At 34.7% G+C, this 27,962-nt stretch overlaps 1 protein-coding gene across 1 annotated transcript; it reads right to left on the reverse strand.

Annotated features, from left to right (window-relative positions):
- Positions 1 to 50: 50 nt before the first annotated feature.
- On the reverse strand, positions 51 to 27,917 carry Agps (alkyldihydroxyacetonephosphate synthase). Its single transcript, XM_068775725.1, has 11 exons — positions 27,728 to 27,917; positions 20,657 to 20,743; positions 16,156 to 16,447; positions 15,723 to 15,908; positions 11,404 to 11,577; positions 10,489 to 10,605; positions 9,350 to 9,496; positions 8,033 to 8,299; positions 4,473 to 4,630; positions 2,486 to 2,607; positions 51 to 689 (listed from the first exon to the last, which is right to left on the reverse strand). Exons 1-11 carry the CDS (start codon positions 27,907 to 27,909, stop codon positions 502 to 504), a joined length of 1,920 nt encoding a protein of 639 aa, XP_068631826.1. The 5' UTR covers positions 27,910 to 27,917; the 3' UTR covers positions 51 to 501.
- Positions 27,918 to 27,962: the final 45 nt, after the last annotated feature.

A 27,962-nucleotide genomic window follows, 5' to 3' on the forward strand; every position in this document is an offset into this window, starting at 1 on the left:
AGACTAATAAACCAATGTTTAAAACTATCATTAAGATAATATCCCAAAACATTCACACAATTAGTTGCAAATCTTATTTCATAACAGCTACAATTGTTTGGAAAATTACATAAAAAGATAATACTACAGCCCGTTCGCGTTAAGAATGGGCGAACTATTGTCCGCCGAACGAGCCACGTTCAAATCGTTCCACATTCAAAAGTCAACCTTATGCAGACTAGTTGAAGGTATAATTTCCAATGGTAGGATTAATAAGTCCGACAGATAATAGTGTCTCTCTACATTTTTAACGCGAACGAATTGTATATTTTACTTTTTGTTATGACATTTTTAAATTTTTATTCGATGCAAACATATCGTCACCAGGTTTTATATCATAGCACTAAAATTACCCAATTTAATATCAATGGATACAACACCTTTTTAATTTAAACTTGCCCTTAGTTTTAATTACACCTATGCCGTATTTTTAAGTAAAAAATAGTCTTAATGCGTCTGACATTACAGTTTACTCTTTATCGTCTCCTCGGCTGTGTATTCGTTGAAAGCCATATTGCCAAGAGCAAAGATGTTATCCGGGTCTAAGGCTTTCTTAGCGGACAGTAAGAGCCTTTGTCCCGGTTCGCTGACCGTCTGCTTGTACCATTTCTTACGGAGCTTTCCCACGCCGTGGTGGTGAGATATTGAACCTGAAATTCCATTCATATAAAGTTCAATAAATCTCCCTTGGTTATTATGATATCGACGTAAGAAAACTCAATAACTAAGTTCTACTAAGCTTTACTAAGTTCTCAGTTATGTTGTCTGTATTGCACTGTTAAAATCAACGACTTTTTTATGTAGAAAGTTCCATTACTTTATTATGAAGTATTAACAATTTTAGATAATCGCGAGTATAGTCATATTTTTATGACTATAAAGTGTTGTTACTAAGAAAATGGTAATTTCATGTTGTTCTAAATTAAGCCAAATATATTAGCGCTACGGTGAATCCCCCTGGGCGCATATCTCTGACGTGGTACAGCGGTGCGACCGAATAGCATCATAGCAAAAATCATTAAACGTGGTGTGTATTGCTTTTACATAAATCATTCCTATTATATATTAAGCCCACGTTGGGTTGGAATATTCTTACTGCATTACATTGCCACGCATCTTTATAAATAATAAATATGCAATGGTATTTATTATTGTATGTTTAAAAAAATATCATTCATTAATTAGTTAGTTTACATACATTTTTGAAAATTGAGGAAAAAGGAATGCTTTTCGGATTTTGAAAAGTCTAATTTTTCTTTTGATTGTTTTTTGATAGTTGAAAAAGCCCAACACATAACCCTGCGAAGTAACAAGATAAAGTGGCACAATGAAATGGCCAACATATCGCACAGAACAGACGGCAACTGGGGCATTGAGGTTCCGGTTTGAAGACCACGGACCGAAAAGCGCAATGTAGGGAATCCACTCAAAAGTTGGACAGGCGATTCAGTGTGCAGGTTACCTAGCGCTTCTATTAGAAATTTCTAGAGGCCTAGGTCCAGCAGTGGGACGGGTAAAATGATGATGATGTAAAAATTGAACAATAACATGTTAACATTGTACACGATCTTCTTTTGTATTATAATTTTCTGTCTTTCAAGGTGTAAGAATCTAATAAAGAAATCTTTTTTTACAGTCAGTAATTTATTATACACAATAATGTTTTTTAACGAAAAGCCGGGCTAAGCGGAATAATTATATAATAGTAGCTAAGACGTTATTCAACTCTGTCGGGAACCTTCAATTGGCAATACTATCGTGTGTGACAGTTTTTAATGATAGTTCCTTTTAAGTGGACCTTGCGTCCGAACATATCATTCATCAGCATTAAAGATCTGAGTTCTTGGCGGTCGATTAAACCGGTGGAATATCTAATGTAGCGGACCGACCCAAGTCTGCCGAAGAAGCCTTATTTATCGTGACATGGTCTAGACCAGAATCCATTTTTAAAATGTTGCAGTTTCCCGCAAAAAACGCGACGAAAAATGGGTAGATGAATTCCAACTACGAATGAATATTTAGTTTAAATAAAAAATGAGAGTTGATTGGTTTATTAAATTAAGGTGTTGTAAGTGGATGTCAAAAAATTAAAGTTAGCTGATCAAAGAGTAAATGTGTCCATCCGGACCTTTTATGAAAACAATAATCTATCAATCACCAGACTATCGTTCTATCGCCTTAGGCCCGGTAAAGCTGTTCGCCTAACGGTATGTTCTATCGACTACAGGCAAAGTATTTGATCAGTGTCGCTTTTGATGTTAAGCGATGACGAGAAATCTATTTACTGTTGACTTGAAGACTCCCTAGTTATAGTTAGCTGGAAAGAACGCCAGTAGGCTGTTCCTGCAGAACAATTACGATCTGCTCGTTATTGTTCTATTGCGTATTTGTACTAACAGTTATATTGCGGTCGGAAGATTAATTGGTAATTAAGTTGGTAACTCACCACCGTTGGCGATAATCTCGTCGCGCGCCGCTTCCTCAATGTGTTCATATACCGCCACCGCGTCGCTGCATCCCGAACTGTTAAAAGCGAAGTAGAAGTAGATGCAGCATCCCGCGTCATACCTGCAAATTATGTCATCACCCGTTACCACTCATCACAGATTCGGAGACAAATTTATATTTAAAAATTTATGACGCAAACAGGATATTTTTTAACTCAGTTTACCATTTAATACCAAGAATTAACCAACTTCCGTATTATAGGTTTTAATTTGGTTAGATAATATAAACAGTCATAAAATCAGCTGTAAATCGTCCTATGTAGGACATAAGCTTCTTCCTTATATTTCCAATTAGACCTGTTGGAAGCGGCTTAGCACACAGCCTGTTACGATCGAAACTAGATCGTTTGTCCTGATGACCTCAGTCTTGTCTCTCATGCTACATCCCGTCCGGGCGCCGTAGGGTCTTAAGTTTTGTAATGAAATTCAAATATGCAATGTTGTACAGTGCCATTTACATTGATGATACATGAGAGCTGGGAAATGATTTTTTATTCTAAGCAAATGACTACAACGTTTCTCTTGTCACTATCATCATCACCGGAAATCGCATCGTAGGATGCCCATAAGGCTGATCAAACGACCTTACTAAGGTCGTTGAAAAACGTTGAATGCAGTCTGCTTCCACCCAGTCCTACTGGAAATTTATGGGGAAAGCTTATACCCTAAGTAGGAAAAGGACCAATATTTAGCCACTTCCGCACATGCAGTGGTAGTCGTGCAACAAAGTGCACCGCCCGCCAGCCCGCTGATAAATGCGCATGCGGCAAACAATGCGAATTACACAACTTCCACCGTTAAATCACTCAACTAACAAACAATGAATAACTACAGACTGTGTGACCTCCATAATTCATATATTAGCGATATTGATATATTCTCGTGCTCTCTTGTATCTTTTAAAAGACAATTTCGTTCGAAATTATTGGGTACACACATTACAATTTAAACCATAAAATAAATATATGATATAGATATATAAACAAACATAATATAAGTTTATAAACCATAGTCTTTGACCCCTGTTTATTAATGTTTTTACTTGTTCTGTCATTGTTTGACCATAAATCATTAAATGTTTTCAGTGAGATAGTTATAAGGTAGCAATTGTGACTAGTTTTATATGTCTTTGCTCCTAGTTTGTACTTTTTTACTACTTTTTGTTATTGTTTATCTCCAATAAAGTAAATAAATAAATAAATAAACTCAAATGCGGAAGTGGCTACATATTGGACCTTTTCTTACTTAGGATGGACTTCCGCAAAATAACGCCTGATTCCACTTATATCCAGTAGTTTATATCCTATAGCTGCGTGTGATGATGATGATGGTGTTAGATGAAAAGAGAAACATTGTTGTTCTTTGATAATAATTAAAAACCATTGCCTAATTTTCATGTCCTGAATGTATACAATTGACATATAACATAGGATATTTGACTTTCATTGCAAAACTTTAGTCGCTGCGGTGGTGATAGTAAGAGAGTATCCTTATTATATTCATCATCATGTTAGCCGATAGACGGCCACTGCAAGGTATAGAGGCATCTCCAAAGATCGTAACGATAACCAGCCTTGCTTTGCCCGTATCCAGCGATTTCCCGTGACCTGGATTATGCAGTCGATCGACTTGGTTTTGCCCACTAGGTGGACCGACAGCCAATGTCGCGTCAACTGGCTCGCTGTCGCCACTCCTTTTACTCCCAACGGCTGTTAATTGCACGAGGGATATGGACACTGCAAGTCCAGAGTACCAATTTGTGTATACTTTAGTTCTTCTACGGATCTTCATATATCTGATTCATCTTGCAGCGAAGATCCGAGTATAGCCTTTCTTTGTTGCTCACTGAGTGACTTTTAGCTTTCTCATAAGGTTAGGTAAATATAGCACCAGGATGTTGGTACCAAATAGGAGTTTGATACTAACGTCTGAGTAAGCCGGCAGGAGATAAAGTGCCGTATACCACGCGCTGCGCATTCCTCGCCCACACGCCGCTTGGTGTTACGGCACAATGCCAAGGTGCGGTCCCAGGGTACCGACGTCTCGAAAGATTCTGCTACAATGTCGTATTCCAGTGCCAGGTCCTGAAATTTAGGATAAGGTGACGTTAGTATAGATACATATATTTTCTTATTAAAAAAATAGGCAGGGGAGACTTCCTTTTGTGACGTAATATGTTATTTTCGGAGGAAATCCCAGACAACGAAAGTAACATTTCACATTTTTTTTAATAAAAATGTTTTGTTTAGAGTTTATTAATATTTGTTTAAAACCTTACCATATTACATTCTTTGCAGATAAAATTTATCTTTAAAAAAACTGACATCTTTTTTAAATCTAGGTAAATCCAATAATTTTTATCTTCCTTTAAAAAAAGGCATCCTTTAACTTATGTATTATTTATATTGCCTATAAAGTAGTTACTAATTTTAGGAATTTATTTATTTCGCCTAAAGTTCTCTAAATCTATTTCTAAAAACATATCGAATGTGATCAAATAAAGTGATATAAACTAAAACTGTTTAAAATTCAGATGGACTTGTGAAATAGGTCTGCATTTTTCCATTAGCCGGTTTATAATAATTCTTCATTCTTTTTGGGTGAAACTGTTTCGTTCAGAATCCATCGATATTTGTTTACAACATAACGTATACATAACGATTTTTATTGCTTCTTGCACTTTATGTATAGACATACAGTGCTGCAATCAAAATCCGTTTATCTTGGAAAAAAATATGGCATTTTTCAGTTCTGATTAAAACCCAAATTTTAACCTTTGTTTGACAACAATTACGGCGTTTTGTAATACGAAAAATAAACTTCGTTTTAAATTAATTAAACATATTTAGCAAATCCTCATAAAAATATTGTCTTTATGATTGTAACAAACTTGGAAATTACTTTTTTTTTGCTTGCGTCCGGCTAACTGAAAAGTATTAAAGTTTATGTTATTAATAAAATATGTTATATGTACATACAAATTAACTTGAGTATTGTTTTGAAGTAAATTTTACGTTATATATGGACTTCAATTGATCACAGTCAGTATATATGTACAAAACCTGTATCATACAAAACCAATATAATAATAATTCGATTTACATTTTTTAAACAGACATTAATAAAACCGAATATTCTTGTAACAATCCTAATTAAAAAAAAAAACATGGCCAAATTTCAGAACGCACCATTCACTCGATGGCTGTGATTTCGTTCTCCAGGCACACCTTATTTATGCTATATTGACGTCACTTGCATTTTTGTATCCGCAGGCGATAGTGCATCGTGTTACTTAGTAGCGTCTTACGGCGTAATTGCATAAAAAACATTTAATTTAATTTAAGTTCACTTGAAAATTTGTTTGGCGCGCACCTTCAGCTATGGGCTGCGTATCGTGTTACGACAAGTAAGTAACTTACGAAATTTCCGACGGTAGTCTGTGATTCTTTTTTCAGTCGTTATCATCGTATCAACCAACAAACAACCACTGCTGGGCATAGGTCTCCCATAAAGAAAGGGGTGTACTGCCCCTAGTAGTAAGTACATAAAAACCTAATAACAATGAATATTTATTTATATATTGTGCATCATTTAGCAGCAATTATTAAGTAGGTATCTAGGTAGGCAATATACATCATGTTTTAATTTTATTTATTCTTATTTATGTTTGTAAAGAATTATATTCTTATCTCATTTACTTGAACAGGAATGGACCATTTTATTATACGATCGTATAGGTTGTTACAATGACGTAACTTCAGTGCTTTTATAAGTAATGTATGTGCATAAATATCTCTTGAATTGGTAATATTTTACAAAAGTGTACCTGTTTGTAAAACACTGTATTTTCTCAGGAACTATTGTTTTTAACATCGCAGTAGTAGATTTTGAATATTATCCGTAAGTGATCAAATGTCCACCTATAACTGGTGAAGCTATCTGCTATAATGAACTGACCTAGTGCGATATTTAGATATATCATACGGCATTTTACATTTTATTACTTTAAATATAGCAAGTAACTTGTTAATTTGTTATAAGTGTTAGTAAGAATCGCTTTTCAATTTATATAACTATTAATTACAAATCTGATGCGGTTATTTTCAATATATGTACTGTAATATTTCATTTAAGCACCAAAATTAAGATTCAATATAAAAAAATGACCCACCTAAACTTCGTCTGAAAAAAGTTAACAAATCCTTCTCCTTAGTAAGATCTTATTTTACCAAAACCATGTATATCATAAAACTTAAAAGGCAACATGCATTACGTAAAAAAAATTAGTCATCAAATATATCTATGGGGGTATACCATAATCGCCACGCTTGGATGGATTGGCGAACGTTTTGCAGTATTATCGTATGTAGAGGACGCTGTTGCCCGACCTCTGAAAACTTGCTTGTGAACAGTGGCACAATCTATATAATTAATGCACAGTGTGAGAATTATAAGATTGTCTCTTGGGAAATTATCAGTTCCCAACCGCTTTAGATATTAATGACTATGAAATAATAAAACATGACGTTACTAAAAACAAAAATTAAAAATTATCAAAAACAATTTTGTAACACAAAAAAAAACGAAAATATCACTTAACTATTTATACCTTCCATAAAGAGATGTTTAAATTATGACAAACTTTTATGCTAATCTGTTATTCTCAGATATCCGATAGCGTAAGTTGATACAATTTCCATAGTGCTTACTCAACGCGTTAATGTCTGAGAACTGCCTGTAACTGTTTGCTTATACGACGCATTAATTTCTAGAAACTGATCTGCTTCATTTATTACTATCTATATATACATTAATATAATTATATTCAGAAGCCCTTTTTAATCGCATTTCTATAATAGGTTCCGTATATTATGATTTACTAATAAACATATGATTTTATTTTGTCCTTTTTTAATTAGAATTGCCAATAAAATTACATACAAATGCAAAGTAATAAAAAATACAAGACTTATTGTAATTTGAATGACAGGCAACTTCAACAGACAATCTTTCGTTGATGATAAGAGATGAAGATTTATATATACACAAAATATTAACACAAGTTAGAATTTTAGTAACGAACAAAATTTTGTCGTTTCTCTATCAGTTTTTAGAGTTAACTGAAATATAAATCACTACCTACAGACACAGATTAAAAAAACATGATCAATTAAATTTAATTATGACACTGCACACTCTTTAAGTCATATGACATCACCATTTCAGCCATAGGAAATCCACAGCTGGACACAAGCCTCGCTCTTAGATTTCCAATGTCGAAATGTTGCCAGTTTATCGGTATTCTTCAGAGTGCATTTTAAAGAGTGTGCAGCGGAATTACACCAAATAATTCTTACAAAAATAAGAGATGAAGATTGACAACACCCGTACCCGTGGTGCATAGGAATAAATGATGATATACCTGGTTTTCAATGTTATTATACGAAAGGCACCTATTGTAGACTAGAAGTAAACAATAAACTTACCCTTATGTAAGCGATGACGAAGGTCAGAGTGTACCCGACCTCGCCGTTGGTGGCGCCACCGGGGACTCCCCCGTAAGTTGCTGCTATTTCGTTGAGGCGCTTCTCTCTGTCGGCGACCTGCTCGCACGTGCCTTCCATGAGTAGCGTCACAACGCACAGCTTGGTCGGGTCGAAGCCTCTGATGCAAGTTATATAGAACTTCTTGAGCCCGTCGAGAATCACGCCGCCCCAGGATGCTTCCGTTTTCACCGCGTGTCCGAATCTGAACTGTAGTGTGATAAACATGAATATGTTTTTATCCTCTCTTTTTAGAGAAAAAAGCTTAGGTTAGGACATTAAGCAGTATATACATGCAATCGTATATTCCCTACTTGCCAAATCAAATGTGTGTGCAGTAAAAGCATTTTATAATTTAAGCAATTTTTTTAATTGGAGAAGCACTGTTGTAATTTGCGCATTGGTATTTAAAGCTTCATCGAGTTTGTGATGGAAAACAACTTAATGTGTAGGAAGTTAGTCGCCCAACAGTTAACTAATAGAGAATGTCTTTGGCATTAAGTTCGCCGTCATACATAAAATATGTAAAAAGTATTTTAAATAAATACTTTTTACACAAGTAAAAATACTTGACTCAATTGAAGGTTACTTTTAAATTCTAAAATTTTAGACATTTAATCATATCTATAAATGTGTATTAAATATATGATCGTAGTCTGAAATAGAAAGTATATATTATCATATTTATTTAATTTATGTATACGTGATATTGTGGTAAATAGGAGACAAATGGACATGAAAACTCTTTTCCGGCATGCGTTATTTATTATTCCTGAAAATATTGATTTTTGGTTAGGGTTTACCATAAGTTACTTCACAGCAAATATGCTACATATACACACATATCTTTAAACGTTTTTAAACTGTAAACCAATCACGCTATATTTAGTGTTTCATTATAATATTCTTGTAATTGTCGCTGGTGTATCTAAATCAGTATTTTTAAATATATAATATCTATTGTTGTGTGCCATGCCTATCTTAGTCATTCTTCGATTCTGTGGTCCCCATAGTAACACATGTATTTTTTAATATTAAAGCGAAAGGTCTAAGGTCGTTCGGGGTTCATTTTCGAATTGGCCCCCCTGGGGGGCGTGGACTGCGGCGTGGTTAGGAAACACGGATTTTAATCGTGATCATTGATACACCGATATACACGCATTGCAAGGCGCCCAAATTCAATAATTTCCCGCTACCTTGATTTAGTTGTTGGTACACTTAGCAGGGGGCCTAGATACGCCTAAATATAAAAATAATTACTTGTTCATTATCCATAAGACGTATGCTAGACGGTTGCAGGCGCTGTCGTGCAACCTCCCTCTCGAACTGGAAGCCGGCCTCCCAGTCGGGGAACACAAGCGACCCGTATCGTACCAGCGGCGGTAGTGGACGGATTTTTAACGTCACCTGAAATATTCAATTATAATCAACCGTTAAGGAATACTTTAACAAGACCCCAATCGAATAGTAGAACAAACGTCTGGAATGGAGTTATATAGACCACACTCTCGGAAGGAATCCCTGGCATATGCCGTGTCAAGCCTTAAACTAGAAACCCCAAAGAAGTCAAAGTGAAAAAATGTTCATCTTAAGCAGCCCTGGGTGAGATGAAACAATTAAGGAAGGCGTGGACCTAGTTTGAACTCAAGGCATGTCACTAACCTATTTCTAGTTTTTAATGGAATCAGGCGTTACCTCGCGGAAGTCCATCCTAAGTAAAAAAAGGACCAATATTTAGCCACTTCCGCACATGCAGTGGTAGTCGTGCAATGAAATGCACCGCCCGCTAGCCAGCTGATAAATGCGTATGCGGCAAAGAATGCGAATCACACAACCGCCACCACCAAATTACTCAACACGTGTTTCACCCCTCCACGGGGCATCTTCAGGAGTTATGTTACACCGATTAGTGCCAAACACAGAGTCCTAGTTTGTCCAATATACTGTCCCCAAAGTACACCCGCCCGATAGCAGTGACCTATTTGCGAGAGGTCTTCCTCAGTCTCCGACAGTAGTACTCTTAAAGGTGAGAGCACCGTGCTGCACTACCTGGCTTCCTCTTGTAAATTTTCTTCAAATTTATCCAATTCTATATTATTCAAATTAGAAAATTTCTTCTCAAAAAGTAGCAGTCAGGACAACGATTATAAAAGCGTCATACAGTAGAATGTGTCGTTTTCAAACTTTGAGACCTATAAAAAGAGGTTTTAGCTCATGGCGCCATCTATGCCTCAAACTGACTAAAACGGCAAATGCCATTTGGGCTGTGATGTGGTCCAGATAAAAATCAGAGAGACACTGTTCTTTGTTTTATTAAACAAAGGAAGGAATATAATTTATTATGACATGCATTCGGTATTTAAATGATTTGATAGAATAGTAGAATGTTATGAACGCACCTCAGTTACGACACCCAGGCAACCTTCGGATCCCATCACCACGTGCTCCCACTCGGGCCCGCACGAGATTCGCGGTACGCGGCAGCTTTTCTCTATAACTCCAACTGGTGTAACCATCTGCAATAGGATGCCATTGCAAGGATATTTTTTTTTTGGTTTTTGTAGAAATAAAAATTTCAAATATCATATTTATATTTTATTATGCACTTTTGAATAGTCGATTATTTTAAAATTATACGTAGTAGCCACCACCGGCCCGGAATACTAATTTGCCGAGAAGTTTGCTGTTTTTAAATAAAATTTAACAATATTTGATCTAAACATTATAAAAATCAACCATTCAAATGAATCAACAAACCAAGTTCCATACATTTCGATCAACTGAAAACTGCTTATTAAATAAATAAGATTTAATCAATAATTCTAATTTTAGATTAAAGCTAAGAAAAGGAAGTGCTTAGATTTTTTTGTCAAACCTCATTATAAATATGTACACCTTGAAGGTGAAATTTCAGTGTCACCCATTTTATTTTCATTTCTTGTATTTGTCACGTGTTCGTTACTATACGAAGCTCAGTTATAAATGCAACAGACTTCACATATTCATGATCATATCAGTCGATAGACCCCACTGCAAGGCGTGGGCCTCCCCCAAATACCGTCACAATGATCGGTCTTTCGCTGCTCACTTGCAAACTAGCAACTTTTTACGATCTTGACTACGTCGTCAGTTCACTTAGTGGGCGGCCTACCCACGCTGTACTGGCTCATGGTCGTATACCCGAAAACCTTTCGACCCTATAATTAGTAATTTTTGAGCTACGCCGGTGACCTACGCCAAATATTAAAATGCATAATATGTATCAATTTTAAACTCTACGACTTCTATCAGTTAGTTTATAAAGTAAAAAGTACCTTTGTTTGTACTACCAATTCCTCGATGTTTCCATACGTGTTCTTCTTCATACCGCTGGCCCGTGTGGCAACCCATCCACCGAGCGTGGAGAACTCGTAGGAGTCAGGCTCGTGGCCGACGGTGAAGCCACGAGAACGCATCTCACGCTCTAAATCCTGTCCAACTATCCCGGCCTGGGGAAAAAATATGACAATATAAGCAATTAACAAACATACACACATACATACGCCTTTACACACACTGTAACGAAAACTCTATGGCTTTATGTGCCTGTATACAGGTGATTAGAAGTTGTGAATGTATATCTAAATATCCTCAAATTATCTCATTTGTCATCAAGAAACTGTAAAGTTTTAACACCGATTTCCAATCACCTTGTATAACGTGATCACTATAAAATAAGTCCCGTTAATGTTTTTTTTTTCTATTGGAATGCGGCAGGTCAGTAAATTATTTAACTACAAAGTCTACAGGGATCCATATTAAAAAGGATAATTATTTTTAATACGTGGTAACTCGAATTTTAAAAATGATTTTTCTTTGCTGTAATATCATTTCGTTATTTATAATTTTTGAAACCATTGCTTTTTGGCTAGGATGTACCGTATATTAATTAGTAGCAAATGAACTACGTCTCCAAAGCTTTAACACATATAATCAATCATCCTGTATATATAGTAATTTTCTTCCATATTTATCGTCTATTCAGTCTTAATACTTAGCATACAACATATTGTATTTACACGAATGATTGTACCAATACACGTTTATGATACGAGAAATAACAATTTAGAAACACATGTTTATAGATATCAATATTGACTAATGGGAAACAAAATATTGACACGCTCGAGTATGGAAGAAATACTGCGAAACGTCCAACGTACAATAATGTATGATTTATTTTTTAAATATATGCAAAATTATGCAGGGTGATGACAGGACTGAGACTTGAGATCGTAAGGTCGCGGGTTCGATTCTAGATACAATCTTATATAATTCACACATTGTGCATTCATTATATCGTTTGGTTGAGATCGCGTCGAGTGATAAGGCCGCCTCTTGAACCTATATACAGGTTTCAATTGTTTTTTATTTTTTATTTACTATGTCAGAGAGTTTAGCTATTATGTTAGAGTTTTCAATATATAGTATGACTGTTCCATATCGAACGAAGTCCGATGTCAACTAGACAATTATTCTGACGTCGGTCAGGACTCGCGGGTCCGCAATTGGTCGATGACACATGAAGGCTCTATTGCGGCTGCTACAAAATGGTTTAGCAGCTTGCTGTGCTCAAATACGTGCCACGTTTCAAAGTGCTATAACATTTTTTAACAAAATTAAATAACGGACATTTGCGCATTAGGAAGCTATAACATTAGCTAGCGGGTTATACACACATGTCACTTTCTATATATATAAATGAATGTGGGTCTGTCTGTCCGTCTTTACTCGATATATTTAATTTCCTAAACCTTGGGATATTAGTTATATCCCCGGGAAGATTTTTTAAAAATATTTTATAACATTTAATGGAATCAAACGTTGTTTTGCGGAAGTCCATCCTAAGTTAGAAAAGGACCAATATTTAGCCAACAGAGTATGCACTCTGGGTTTGGCACTAATCGGTGTAACAGATGATGATGCCCCGTGGAGGGGTGAAACACGTATTGAGTGATTTAACAGTGGTAGTTGTGTAATTCGCATTGCATGCGCATTTATCAGCGGGCTGGCGGGCGGTGCACTTTGTTGCACGACTACCACTGCATGTGCGGAAGTGGTTAAATGTTCTCCAATACAGAAACGTGTGAACGGGTACAACCAGTAAAATATAATGATGATGAGGAATATGTAACGAAGATATAATTAATTTCATTCATTCACTTCAAGGCATAAGCCTCTCCCAAAATTCTCCACAACAAACTGCTTTGTGCTCCCGGCATCCAGTGATTTCCCGCGACCTAAATTAAGTCGTCGTTCCACCACTAGGTGCCTGCTCACGTTACGTCTACCTGCTCGTGGTCGCCACTCAAGAATTTTAAGGTGTGCCCCGCCCATTTAACACGTTCACTGCGGGCCCAATTTTGAAGAACTTTCAGCTGGTGCGGCTGAGGTGGAATCAGCCTCAAGCTGAACTTCCTAGTAGTGCGGTTGAGGCCTTTTCTGCCTCATGTTCATCAATATTTTTTTACAATATTGAGTCAATGCTTCGCAGACATAAAGAAAGCTATATTTGTCTTTGTCATACCTCATACGGTTGAGTGTAAACAGCCGCCGCACTAGAGAGAAAACACGAGCTTTACGCGCCGCACCAGTGCAAAGTCTACCATGAGGCTGAATCGACCTCAAGCCGCAGTGAACGTGTTAATAATATTTTTTATCTGTATTTAATTTATTATGATCGCTTTTTTCAGTACACCAATGCAGATCTTCGTAAAAAACCTTAGCGGAAAAACTGTTACGTTGGACGTGAAAGATTCTGATACTATCGCAATGGTCAAGATTAAACTTCAAGAGAAAGTTTGCGTCCCTGCATATATGCAACGTTTGATTTTACTCGAGACCCTGGAAGATCACCACACCGTACGTTATTATAACATTAAAAAGGAAACAACACTTCACTTGGTGATGAGACATCTTACAGGAATACAACGTACACTCTGCATTTTGGTAATGAAATACACTAGCTATGAGATGGCTGGCCGCGACGACTATCCGCGTCCGCGTCTATATGATCAAGATCAACAACTTGCGCCTTAAGAAAAAGTTTACGTAACAAACATTTTTTTACTATTTTTTTTCTTCAAAATGTTGAACATTTAAAAATTTAAAATGTATATGATTTTTAGAAAATATATGTAGAATGTTAAGCTGCGGCGTTTTTATTTTTTTAATGTATATTATTAAACTTAACAGGTCTAAGCGTTTTAATACACCAAACCCTCGTTTAAGCGATGGGGGTAAGGAGATGCCCGTGTTGGTCCCGACCGCCGTGTAGTCCTCGCTTCGCAATTCTTAAACTACAATACCGGCACAGCACTATACACCTACACGGGTATAGTCTATTATATATATTGACAGCAAATGAGCTATACCTTTACTCCTTTAAAGCTTTTACTTCTAGGAATCACCCTTTACCACTTTTACAATACCACTCATGAATTACTTTAGAATTTAATTAAACTGTTTCAAAAACGTACTTTAAACACTATATTTACCAGTTTAAAGTTTTTTCACTTATATTCAATCATCCTTGTGTAAGTATTTTTCACAATCTTGTGAATACTGATATGTACATTTTAAAATAAAAATATTCTGGCCTAACAAGAAGGCTTAGAATAACAACTTTACTTTAAAATTCAAAAAGACAGATTAAAATTAAAATAATTTCTAAGCAGCGACTTTGTTGTACATCTATTTACTTTGTCAATCTACGACCCTAAGCCATCGTTTCAACTACTAAAATATCACTGCCCTGTTTTATAACCGTATGTTATAAATTACGGTCAAACGTTTCCTAGTCCAATTTCGAGAAAGAAGTCAATTGTCCAACTCAGCTGCGTTCAGTAAACTACGTAACATCTTCTCGTCCGATATGCCTTCAGTACCTTTAGATGTTTTTTTTAATAGCCTCCGTTTTTGGTGACCTTTCGTTCCATCCTTATTTATGACAAGGTTTGAACTAGAAAGTTCACGACCAATATGTGTTACCAGTGATGACTTCAAGCCGTAGTACGTTCTCTGTTGGACATGGGCTTCCTCTATAAATTTGATATGGAAGCGTCATCCAGCGTCTTTCAACGATACCCACGAAAACATTTTAATTCTTCCCTACAGAAAGCAGAGAATTTTGGAGAACAACCGCTATTGGATTTTATACACCCATATTTTGTCATGCATACGTCGAACCTCGTCAACCTGGGGCACATTGGGAACTTAGGGTCTTGATGAAAGATTAATATTTCCGACTAAATGTTTTTGACAAATTAAACACTGAATATTATACCAAAACAATTTCAAAATAGCTTTACCAATAAGAACAATACAATCACTTATAGTCGTCAAGTTAAAATTAAGTTTACGTTAGTACGTAACCCGCCACCTACAGAGAAAAAGTAATAACAAATTCGGAAGTATTTGTAATTTTTTGATGATTGTATTAACATTTTTTTCTTAAAGATAGAATAATTAATTTACAAACATCTTTATTGTGAACATAACTTGAAATAGATTAATATGCCCTTTGGCAGAACTTGAATTTTTTTTGTATTTACTGAGTAATAAATTATTTCCTTTAAGGTAAATGTTTTTATACCTGCACTCTTGCCAGCAGCTGTTCCTTATCTATCCAGAGTATAGAGTTCATGTCGCTGGTGTCCAGGATGACAATCGGCCGAGCCTCGTCCGCAGGACACGTCACTGCACCTGACACTGACGTGCCACCACCAAAAGGTATGATCACGAAACGATTATGAGACGCGCATTCCACTATTTGTACCACCTGAAATTATAACCGAGTGTTTACAATCTTGTCTAATATTATAAGAACGGTGATGAACATTTAGGGCTTTCAGAGGAGGTTGTATCTTATTGTACCTGTACTGATTTCTACATAAGGACAGCCCAGCGTGCATATGCGACCCGAAAGGGAGGAAGGCGCACAGTACCTTTTACACCGCTGTTAGAAATGCAGCCGGTGTAAACATGAGCGAGATTGATGATTGATTATACGTTTAAAAGAAGCTTACCTGTTCGTGATTCTCTGGCCAAATGACAGCATCAGGTATCCTCTTAAAGCTGTTACTCCTTAACTGCGATATATCTTTAAGAGTCTGCCCGTGAGCTCTTATTAATCTATCCAGCCCTTCCACGCTCACTAAGGCGATTTTCTCCAATTCTTCCCTCACATTCTTTGGCAGTCTGCTTGAGGTGAAAGACGTTGGTAAAGGGGGTATCTTGGGAGATTTAGTTATGTCCAAATCGAAGGTCTCTTTCACCCATTTGATAAAGTAAGGCAATGTCTTTCCTCCGATTAAGTATCTGGAAAAAATGGTCAACTTTAGATATATGGAGTTCAATTTTGTGATAATTTATGATTCTGAGACGTGGTCGTTCACGATGGACCTCGTAAGAAGTCTCAAGGTTAACTAAAGAGTAATGGGGAGGGTTATGCTCGGAGTATCTCTGCCAAATCGAATCATAAGTAAAGAGATCTCTAGATGAACCAAATCCACAGACGTAGTTGGAGAGAAGTTGCGGACCACGGTAGTTGATGGACGCAGCTTGGGTAGATGGCACGCCACTCGGTGGACCGAAGACTTAGTCAAGGTCGTAGGAAGTCGTTGGTTGCGAGCAGCACCAGACCCATCACCGTGGCGATGGTTTGGTGGATCCTATTTCTTGCAGCGGACGTCTATCAGCAACCATGATAGTGATGATGATGTGTAGATTTTTGACGTACCCTGCTATCCGAACTTGATTTTGGTCACAATTTGTCAGTTTAAAAACATATTAAGTCTCACACAAGAGTCTTTTACATCTATTTCAAATCACCTTCATAAAGTGATTACTCTGAAGCATGTTAAATTATATTATTGTTTTATTTTTTTTCTATTGGAATGCGACAAATCAATAATTTATGGCAGCACAAAGCCTACAGGGATATAAAAGATAAAAACGATAATCATATTTTTGGCTACAACTTTTTTTATCTATTTTAGCTTTGACTCTACTCTGCCTTGCAAGGTGTTATAGTTGTGAAACAGAAGCAAGAAGAAATTCCGAAATACAAATTAATATTTTAAATACAACTATATTAATAGATATAGGCTAAATGAAATCAAAATAATCAAGCGACATCATGGCCAAGGATTCTTGACATTTAAATATTCCTTTATTAAATGAACATTTTCCGTCAATTTACTTTTAACACGCACTTTGAATTTTGCAAGTAATAGTCCAATAATGTTTTACTTTATTATCATTTGGTTTATTATTATTTGGTTTATTATTATTTTTAAAGCTTATGTTGTGTGGAAAGGGGCTCCATACATTACTCGACAGCAGTTGAACTATATATTTACCCTTTCAAAGCTTTTACTCCCATAACCAAACGCTCTGTATAATACACATGAGCTCACGAGTATCGTAGCTGCTTTGTGCAAATAAGTCTAACTGGATATCCACTGATTGTACTAACTAGCATATCGACGACATAACATGTGGTTTAGACATACGCCGGACCATATTCATAAGGAAAAGTAAGTGAAGAGTAAATCCGTCATTAACACATAGCTCTGTTCTATATCTGTTTATTCTGAATAGTTGTATATTTTACGCTCGTGTATTTACCGTGGAACTCTCTAGTATTTGCAAACAAACGTGTGCTTCAACTCAAAGCCGATGACGCACCGAGGAAACGTTCAATTTATAAAGGTGAATAAATAAGGCGCCTTGTATGAATGTTATTTTGTGGAAATATAAGTTAACAGATATAAAAAAAACATCAATAGGGACAAGATTTAGGTGATGGTGATCGACCATTGATTATGTAGCTTATTTTCTGTCAATTAATATATCGCAACCTTTTGGATATGGTTTCCATTATTTTAATGGATGCAGAACTAATAATCAACGTAATGACAATAAATAAGGTGTTCAAAATTTGGTTTACTACTTATTTATATATCGTATATTAATTACATAATTAATTATTGTTTACCAACTATCTATCTATATACTACTAGAAGATATTGGCTTGTCGCAATCTAATAGAGTTTCAGAGTGATCACTGTATATAGTGATATTGGAATTTGAAATAAATAATTTAATTGCTGAGAGTTGGCTTCATTAAGTAAAATACATAAAACCAGTATATTCGCCTTCACCGGTTTGGTTGGTAATTTTTAAAATGTTGTGATCCATCCACATCTCTGATTGGCTCATAGCACCTTTTGATATTCCTATACTTCCTCTTTGGAACTACTGTAGCTTTTATTCGCGATGTGAAGGCTAATTATACAAAATAATTGTAAAAGCTGTAAAGGTGTGAATTTCACAGCCATAACACTTAGTTTCCAATCACCCTGTATAAAGTGATCACTCTGAGTTGTGTAACGTTGAAATATTTTTTATTGAAATGCGACAAGTCAATAAATTCTGGCAGTACAAAGTCAGATAGCAAACAATTAATATTAATATGTAGTAATTTGAATTTTGAAACTTTTTTTACTGCATTACCATTACTTTGGTTATTATGTCTGAAACTATTAATTTTTGGATAAGGTGTACCACACATGAATTGACAACAAATGAATGATACACTCCTTTAAAACTTTTATACCTGTAACTAATCGCCATATGAATGTGTTATACATTATTGTGTATTAAAATGCACTAAAGAGTTCTCGTTTAAAAAGGTTTTACTCAGAAAAGAACGAGGTAAGTATGTAAGTAATGTACGTGAACTCATGTATGACATAATCCCAATTGACGGGTCAACGACGCGAATCCTGGCGCATAGTACATAACATTCTTGGCCATTTTGCGAATGAAAGTCATTAACTTGAGTTATCTTCGTTTTCTGGGATTTTTTTGAATTCATTCCATTTATAATCAACTTTTTTTTTTAAATTTTGATTGTTTAAAGGCAACTGTGTACGGTTTTACCATACACTCTAGTGTAACACCTCTGAATTATATTAATTATAACATGCATTTAAAAAAGTAGGACTTTTGTAAAAAGACAACCTTGGTCTACAAAGGATGTTGAATAGTGGTTGGTTCAAACAGATACTATTATAAATCAAGAGAACAAAGGCCTCTGTCCAGTTGTGGACATGTTACGACTGAAATAATGATGATAACTTTTAGTTCTGTTAAAAAAATCTCGTTAAAAATCATATAAGTGATGATTAAGCTTCCGAAAGAATGGCTTAATAATAAATTATTTAGTAATTAGAGTGAGTGATCACAAAAAAATGTTTTTACGCTGTTTTTTAGATGAGTGCATTTGCAAACCTCAAAGTAAGCGTAAAAATAAAATATATCGCAATATTACAATATAAAATTTTAATATGATTCCTGAACAGTGACAAATAGTGCTTTATGATATATAATATTTTGAGTTGAATGACACTTCTCTTTCGAAGGGATACGTTAAATTTTAGATCGACTATTATAGCTCCCAAAGCCGATCAAAATAATGACGCAAAATATGAAAATTAATCCATAATATAAACATATTCGATCTGCAAAAGAGGTCCTAGGTCCTAGGTCACCGAGGTAGCTCGAAAAATTGCTCCTGTGAAGTGACAACGGGTCGGTAGGTTTTCGAGTGGCGACCGGGAACAGGTAGACGCAGTGCAGGTAGGCACTTACTAGATCACCGACAGCGCGAAGCTGATCAACGTGGCGATCTTTGGGTTAGGCTTATACCTTGCAGGGAGCGCCTATTGGCTAATGTTATGAAGATGATGAACATACTGTTAACAAGTATCTTCCTTACATTGTATCCCTCATTATTGAGGATTGTGAACCTTTTTGTAAAGTTTTTCGCGCAATATGTTACGCCATCTACTGTGGTATCTAACGTGGTACGGACCAATGCATGAGGCTGTCTCGTAATCATCGTCCAGCCACCAAACACAAGCATAGATGAATCGAAAGAAATTTCATTTATTTATGCAAACTTATTCAATTAAAAGGTCAAAGGCTAGCAAAATTCTAACGAGTTCCAATGACAGCTGGCGCGTGCCGGTCGACCGGAAGCTTTTCATTTAAGAGCGCCGACGAGCGACGGTCTGAGTTCGTGCGCCGGCAGACCGTACTACTACGATTGTGAGATTTTCGAGATAAGATAAACATCAACTCGACTTATTTTATTAAGGCTTATTGATTACAAAATTGCATATAAAAACAAATCTAAACATAACATGTTCCAAAAAAAAGTATATTCGAAATCAAGTAAGACTTATATATAGCACAGATATTTGCTACAACGCTGATTCTTGCGAAAAAAAGCTTTCTCACTTTTTTTTACCATCACAGCGTCTAAATTTTTAAACAGTAACGTATGAGAACTATTTCTAGAGTTCATATCGGTCATTACTGGAGTCGCGAATCAACTTTGTATACGTGCTAAAATTTAAAACAATAACAACATGTCTCGTTTCATTTTGAAAAAATAGCTATTTACTATTACAATCAGACACTGCAATTTTATTTATTTGTATAGATACACATGCTCACCTGTCCCCCAAGAACATAGCTTTGCCGTCTTTTAGTTTGAACATGGAGTCCTTGTATCCCCAGCCATACCATTTTAGAAGATCTTGTCTGAAAAAAAAAACTTATTAATAAAAATTATGATGCCGATAAAAGCTTATGAAATTTTCCGCGAGTATTTATTTTTATACAAAATATAGGCCGATGTTTTATTAGACAGATCCTTTCACAATGGAATTGCCATATCAATATTAAATAAAATAAAAATTTTGTTATATCTTGATGCGTCGGTGTTGCATTACCGTCGTCACAGCCCATAGACGCCCGCTGCAAAGCATAGGCCTTCCCCAAATATATCTAAGAAGATATACCATAATCACCACGCTTGGCAGCCGAGTTGGCGATTGCAGTAATATGGCACGCAGAGGACGCTGCTCCGCATCCTCTGGGAACTTGTTTGTAAACAGTGGCAGTCTTATATAATTGATGCACAAAGTGTAAATTTTATAAGATTGTATCTCGGGAACCCAATTCGCGACCTACGATCGCAAGTCACAGTACTTTACCGCCTAGCTATATATATACAGGGAGACCGGAAAGTAATGTAGCTTCCTTAAGTTAAATTCACAAGACTACATTTTTAACAAGTTTTTATTTCTACTCAACTATGTACTTACATATACATAACTATATACCTTCGTTATCACAACCTTTTACCGTCTAGTATAATAATTTTCAACGTCAGAGCGGTAAAAATCAATAGGTTTTTCTTTAAAATATGTCGACAGAAATGACATTACTTTCTAGTCCCTCTTATATATATTCAGACAGAGTATCTTGTGTTCATTCAGAAGATTTATTCCCTCTGATATAAAAAAAAACTATGGCGGCGAAGACTTTTTGGCAATTTAAGCTAACTCGGATCGCGTTCGCTAAGCGCTATTTGAGAGTGTGGGCGCCACCGAAAAAGAATCGGAATTACGAACAAATAAATCGTAATTAACTGCGAAATTACATGATTATGTTTTTGGTATGATTTCTCTGTTATTACATCACTAATTTAAGAGTTAGATGTATTAAAATATATTTAACTCGCTGAAATGATGTCGATAAAAATGTCCATGTTTTTTGGTTTATAAATGTAATAAATATAGTATATCTGATTATAAAATACGTCTATTTTGTGAACAAACAGGACTATTAACGGCCTATTACGTTGCCACTATAGTAATTAGCACATTACAGCCACGCTCAATGTACAGATAGCACGTTAGTTACTCTCTAATTGCTCTAAATCTTAAAACTTCGCTTACAGTACCCGCCGATAAATATTGCACATCGACCTTTGGAAAGAGATAATCGGCTAATTTCGGCTTCGTAGAGCGTTATCTTTGTCCCACGAAATACGACTGAAAAAACGTCACACAGGTAGTGTGGGACAGAGATAGTGCTCTACGAGGCCGAAATTAGCCGATTGTGTCTTTCCAAAGTTGGATGTGTAATATTTATCGCCAGGTACTGTAAGAGATTTTTTGAAGATTGTTTGTTTGTTGATTGATTGTTTACTATCTGTATCTGCACAATTTTTACCGCCAGAAGTTAATATAGGATCACAGGAAGTAGGTGCAAAAGATTTAAAAGTATTTTTCTGAGAAACGAGTTATAAATTTACTTTAAAGCTTTTATATTGATAATCATTCTAGTTATATATATTTGTTATTAATACAGGGTTTTTCTTCCAAAAACGCGGAATCTGCAATATGTAGCCAAAGTACATTTGAAGAAAAGGAAATTTCTACAGTTTTGTTCCAATAGATGTATTATGTTAAAAATGGACTTTGTTTGATCGTTGGGAAAGAAAGAACAAAAACAAATAGACACCACGACATATAAATAGTATATAGATTCATAATATATATATATATATATATATATATATATCACTGCCACAGAGTTTCAACTCAATGGTGCAACATGTATGACGATGTCAGTTTGTAGGGTTAGTTTAATTAACCAAGTACATCTGTTATTATGCCAAAATGTAATTGAATGTTTTGATAAAAGAATTGAAATTAGTGTTGTCATAACAAACATTTGTCAGACATGAATATTTTCGATAAATTTTAAACTTTTATTTGTTAACATTAGATTTTTCCATATATTTGCATAGTAATCATCTACTCATTAAATTAAATTTAATTCTCTTTATTATACACGCCAGAAAATATACACAGAGTTGCATAAAGGTGAAGAAAAAAGTATAATGGGTGGTCTTATCACTTGAGGCAATCTCTTACAGACAACCATAGTATCTAAACAGTAGAGGGATAAATAACGGGTGATTAACTTGTACATATAGACAAAACACTCGTATATACACACATACATACCTATAATAAATACAGTATAATACATAATTATAAATATCATTATAAATTAACACATCGAAGTGAGTTGGAACGCACTTGCCTCAGAAAGAATAAAGAAACACAGAAAGAAAAAAATCTATTTATTAATGGTCAAGTAAATATTTATTAACCATTTTCTTAAAAATAATTATTATTTTGATAAAATTATTATATATTCTAATCTGACATTTTTATAATATTGTCATAAATTACACTCAAAATGAAAAATAAATAATTTTCGCGAAAACTTTCCCGATGAAAGACGAAGTTGTTATTGAAAAACTCCTAACTAAAAATTTATCACTAAACTTTAAGTTAAGTTTTTTTGTGTTTTTGAATGTTATATTAAGAGCAGGCAAGCAAGGATGATGACGATGAAGCATTATGATTATATAAAATATTTTAAAGATCAACTCCTACAAATTTACAGTAAGAGGCGATCAGTCATCATTGTGGTGAATGCAATACGCTGCGATTGCCGTTCTTTTAGTCTCCTCATGTCAGCTGATAGACGCCCACTGCAAAGTATAAGGCTTTTCCGAAGATATACATCTGAAGCGCTCTTTTGCTGCCCGTATCCAACGACTTCGACCCACGCCACGACCACCGGCTCGTGGTCGTGGTTTCACCAGCGATGTGACCCGCCCACTGTTACTTCACAAGAGCAACTCTTCGAGTTACGTCGATGAATTTAGTTGCTACAATAATAGTTAAAATATATTGCAAGTCGTATTACAATGGTTATTATTCTTATAATTCTTCCACTGTTGGGCAAGAGCCTTCATATCGATAGAGAGTTCTGACCATAAAGCCTTGGTTGCTGAGTGAGTATTTTGGTGTATACTATTTTTTCTAGACTTAGAATAATAAAAATAATATGTATTTCATGCATTTTATTACAATACATCCCCATTTGGGGATGTATTGTAATAAAATGCAAAAGACGCGTAACATGAACTAAAAAATGTTTCTTTCTTTACTTTCTAAATATTATCATTCATTGTCCATTATGTTACTATGTTATTGAAGTGTGTTGGACATGTTTTCGTTTAACTTAAAACGCAATATAGCCAACTGTTAGTGCTAAGGTGCGTATGTAAACACAGTCCTTCAAAGGGTTCTTGAACTTTGCAAATACGTTAGGATGTACATATTGATATACTACAGCATTGCATAAATTTTATAGTAAACACATAGGTTCGGTTTGACTTTAACATCTAGACATATTCTGTTATCTAGGCGAGAATCCAGTTAGCACACTGCTTATTAAACTAACGACGTCTCATTCTTGTGCCATTCTATTTAATTTATTGGTAGGAACACATTATATTTTTTTACATATTTGCTACATAAACAACACTTGTAGATATACTCGATATATATATATCTTCTACCTATTCTTACATCCTATCTTTAACTTACTAGTCTTTTCCAACTCGTTCTATCAAAAGATAAGAGCCTTTTGCAGTCCAGTAGAAAAAATATTTATTTCAGAGACATAACTTTATACAAAATACAAGCGATTGGAAAGAGATGTAAAAGCTTTCAAATGATGAATGAATAAGTCATCTGTCAGTGAAAAGCTTTCTAGCTTTTACACCAATAACTAATCACTCTGTATATAAAAGTGAATCCTTATTTTTTTGGTCACACGAAAACCTGAGAACGACTATACCGATTTCTTTCGTTCTTTTTGCTATTAATTCTAAAGGATTTTTTATTTATTTTAAACTTTTAACAATCGACTGTTGACTATGAACTTCGCGCGATTGATTGGTCGGTAAAAACAAAACAGCGATGCACTAAATAAATTGACTCTTACCTATTCGCGAAATATCAATTTTGGCGTGGCACAATGTCAACGACCTATATTTTTATATTTGCCAAATTTAAGTGAGCAATGTGTAAGATAGCGAGATAAGATAAGCGAGCTGCGTGTCAGTTTGTCTAAATTTTAAGTATGATAAGAATAGACTTGCTACTTAGCCTGAAAACAAATGAACCTATAATTCCTGTGCTGTATTCGTTATTTAAATCGATGTCTCGATTGGTTGGGTAAAAAGGGTTAAACTTTTTACATAAACACTTGAAAACAACCTAGACTAATGATGCATTCATCTTCATTGTTTTAGCTATAAGACGTCCACGGGCTCGCCCAATAGATTTTTTACAAGACCGAGTACAGTGTTTTCCGACGATCTTCAGTTTTTTGTCTATTACCCGCAAGGTCTTAAGCTGTGCTTGTTTATCTGTGCCGTCTGGCCATAGAGGCTATCTGCACTGCCATTTATAATTTCCAATTTCCTGGGCTATGTCGGTTACTTTCGTTCGTCTATTGTCTATCTCCTCATTCGTGATTCGACCTCGCAGAGGGCGTTAAGATTTTTTCAGATTTTCATTTTGTCAGAATTTTCACGAAATTTTAACTTATAGTAATATCTAAATGTATTTAAGAATATTCTTAAATACATTTAGATATTACGAAAAAAAATTAATATTGTTATATAACAATATTAATAAAAAAAATTAAAAAAAATTAATATTGTTATATAACAATATTAATTATTTTTCGTAATATCATTATTAATTATTTTTTCGTTTGTTCCATGACAAGGAGTTCGAATTTTAAAATTTAAAGGTTTTTTTTTAAATATGCATTATTGTCGAGCCGCCCTTATTTTGATGATACAGTTCTTTCAGCCATATATGTTAACCCGTACTTTTAATATATTTTATAACAGTTATTTTCGTATTTAACAGTAAATTTATTCAATTACATTATTTTATATTTCATTATATAAAATAACAATATAATAAAACGTATAAATATAGCAAAGTGAGAGTTCCTTTGCATCATTTATATACTTTTAATTTTGTACTATCTGTGATATGTACGCAAAGTGCACAAACGTTTTGATAGCATTTTTAATTAAAATAATTTACAAAATATATATTCGTGATTTTTTTCATTTAGTTGATTTATATTTATTTTGCATTTTCAGCGCCATGTTTTCGTCTATCTCTATTCAATATAGAAAATTGTAGACATTTAAAAAAATTGTTTTGTATTGTTTATTTATTAAACTTTCACTAGTTAGAATGACCACTAAAACATGAACGCTCCGCCTGGATAATGAACGACCAGATGTTCATTGAATTTTTTATAAAAATCGATCCGGGCGAACTATGTATAAATATCAGGGTAACAGATATACACAACCTTATTCATAAAGTAAACTACATTTTTTTTATTTAAATTCAGATATCAACATGTGATCCTACAATACAAACAAACATGCATCAATACAAAGTTGTGTGTTTCTCATAATTACTCAATTAAAGATTACTTAAGAGTAAAAATTCTAGGCTTTATGTTTACAGGAGTAATTTCAAAAATTATGAAACTGACAGACATGCCCAATAAGTTTGGCTATTAATAACGACAGTGGGAAGCCATATAGCGTACACAACAGATGGTCGCTAGAACTGTAGGGTTTTGGAACGGAGGCAACAGACCGTAGCGTGGGATGTCCACCCACAAGGTGGACAATCATCCTTGTTAAGACCATCGTAAAAAGTAATAAATACAGCTATTTGATAACCCTCGCTATTTGTAGTTGGACCTGCAGTCACCTCCATGAAATTCATTGAAAAACTTAGTCAATTCTGCTGATCCAATAAATATGTGTTTTTTAACTAAGAAAATTCATTCACACATGAATTTTTTGTATAGAGGTGCAGACAAAACAATAAAAAAATATTTTCAAAATATTATATATACATAGATGACACATATTCTACTATATAATATACAATTGGAGGGAAATTACAACGATAGTTCCGCCAATAGACAACGAAATTCTTTATGGAAAATTTAATGGTTTGCAGACACTGCTTAATTACGAAAAGTTTGTTACCGAGTGTTACTGTGGACTAGAAAAGAAGAGAGAATAAAAATTATTGGACTGACATGGTAGAAAGGCGCAAAGTACTGTGATTTTTTATAATTTACTAAAATTTTGGTTTTTGTATATAAGCCCGAGTAGCGTGCCATTCAAATGAGCGTGGGCCAACTTGATAGTGTAGTAAAATAATGCTTTAAATTTTTTTTCTTGTTAGTAGCTGAAGGTATAGAGATCCATATTCATAAGATTTATCATTAGAGATTCTTTTAATAGTAAATACCTTATTATCAGTAATTCGGAAGTAAGCTGTATTTGTAAACTGTTATGGAAAGGCAAGGAAGTAATTTTTATACGAATTTCGCTAACAGATATGATAAACGAAATTAAAATAGATAGAGCAAGAAATGGAATAACTATAGAAATAAATAATTCGTTACGAGAGATTTGTTTACCTATTCCAAGAACCGTTGTCGTTTACAATAAAATTTGTGAATAAAAACATACAAACAATATCGAACGAATGTGTTGGCGGGAAAATATATTCGTTCATAAATATGTGTTAGCAATGAAATGGTTTTAGTGTAACAGTATTTTTAGATCCTCGCCTAGTTAATTATATCAAGGAAACTGGAACAGGTCACTTATCCGCCCGGTAATTATACAGGATTTTTTAAATGACGCTTTTTACTCATTTCCGAATAAGAGAAATAATCACGGACTTGAACATCGACTATTAGATCTAAAAATATTTGACAATATGTATAAACAAGAAAATAACTCACCTTTTTCTAGGTATAACACTTTTAACTTTGATAATTGTATCACCACCAATTACTCTTTTCTTATTGTTTTTATCTATAGCAATTTTTCCCTTATCACTTTGAACCGTTCTTCTTGATTTGTCATTTTCCAATGCAACATTAGCCGGCATATTTTTTTCATTTATTCCAGACCAAGCTGACATTTATAAGGGGCGACGATTATAGATTTGTGTCGGATAACATTTGGTGCGATTTT

This window comes from Battus philenor, unplaced genomic scaffold, assembly GCF_028537555.1.
Source record: "Battus philenor isolate CCGP_79_NKW_IND1 unplaced genomic scaffold, ilBatPhil1.0.hap1 SCAF_9, whole genome shotgun sequence".
Taxonomy (NCBI): Eukaryota; Metazoa; Arthropoda; class Insecta; order Lepidoptera; family Papilionidae; genus Battus; species Battus philenor.

Excerpts from the sequence above, each read along its gene's own strand:
- Agps (XM_068775725.1), bottom strand. The coding sequence starts at position 27,909 with ATGTCAGCTTGGTCTGGAATAAATGAAAAAAATATGCCGGCTAATGTT. Across the intron at positions 15,909-16,155 it reads GGCCAGAGAATCACGAACAG|GTGGTACAAATAGTGGAATG; the intron begins GTAAGCTTCTTT and ends TTATAATTTCAG. Across the intron at positions 690-2,485 it reads CGAGATTATCGCCAACGGTG|GTTCAATATCTCACCACCAC; the intron begins GTGAGTTACCAA and ends ATGGAATTTCAG.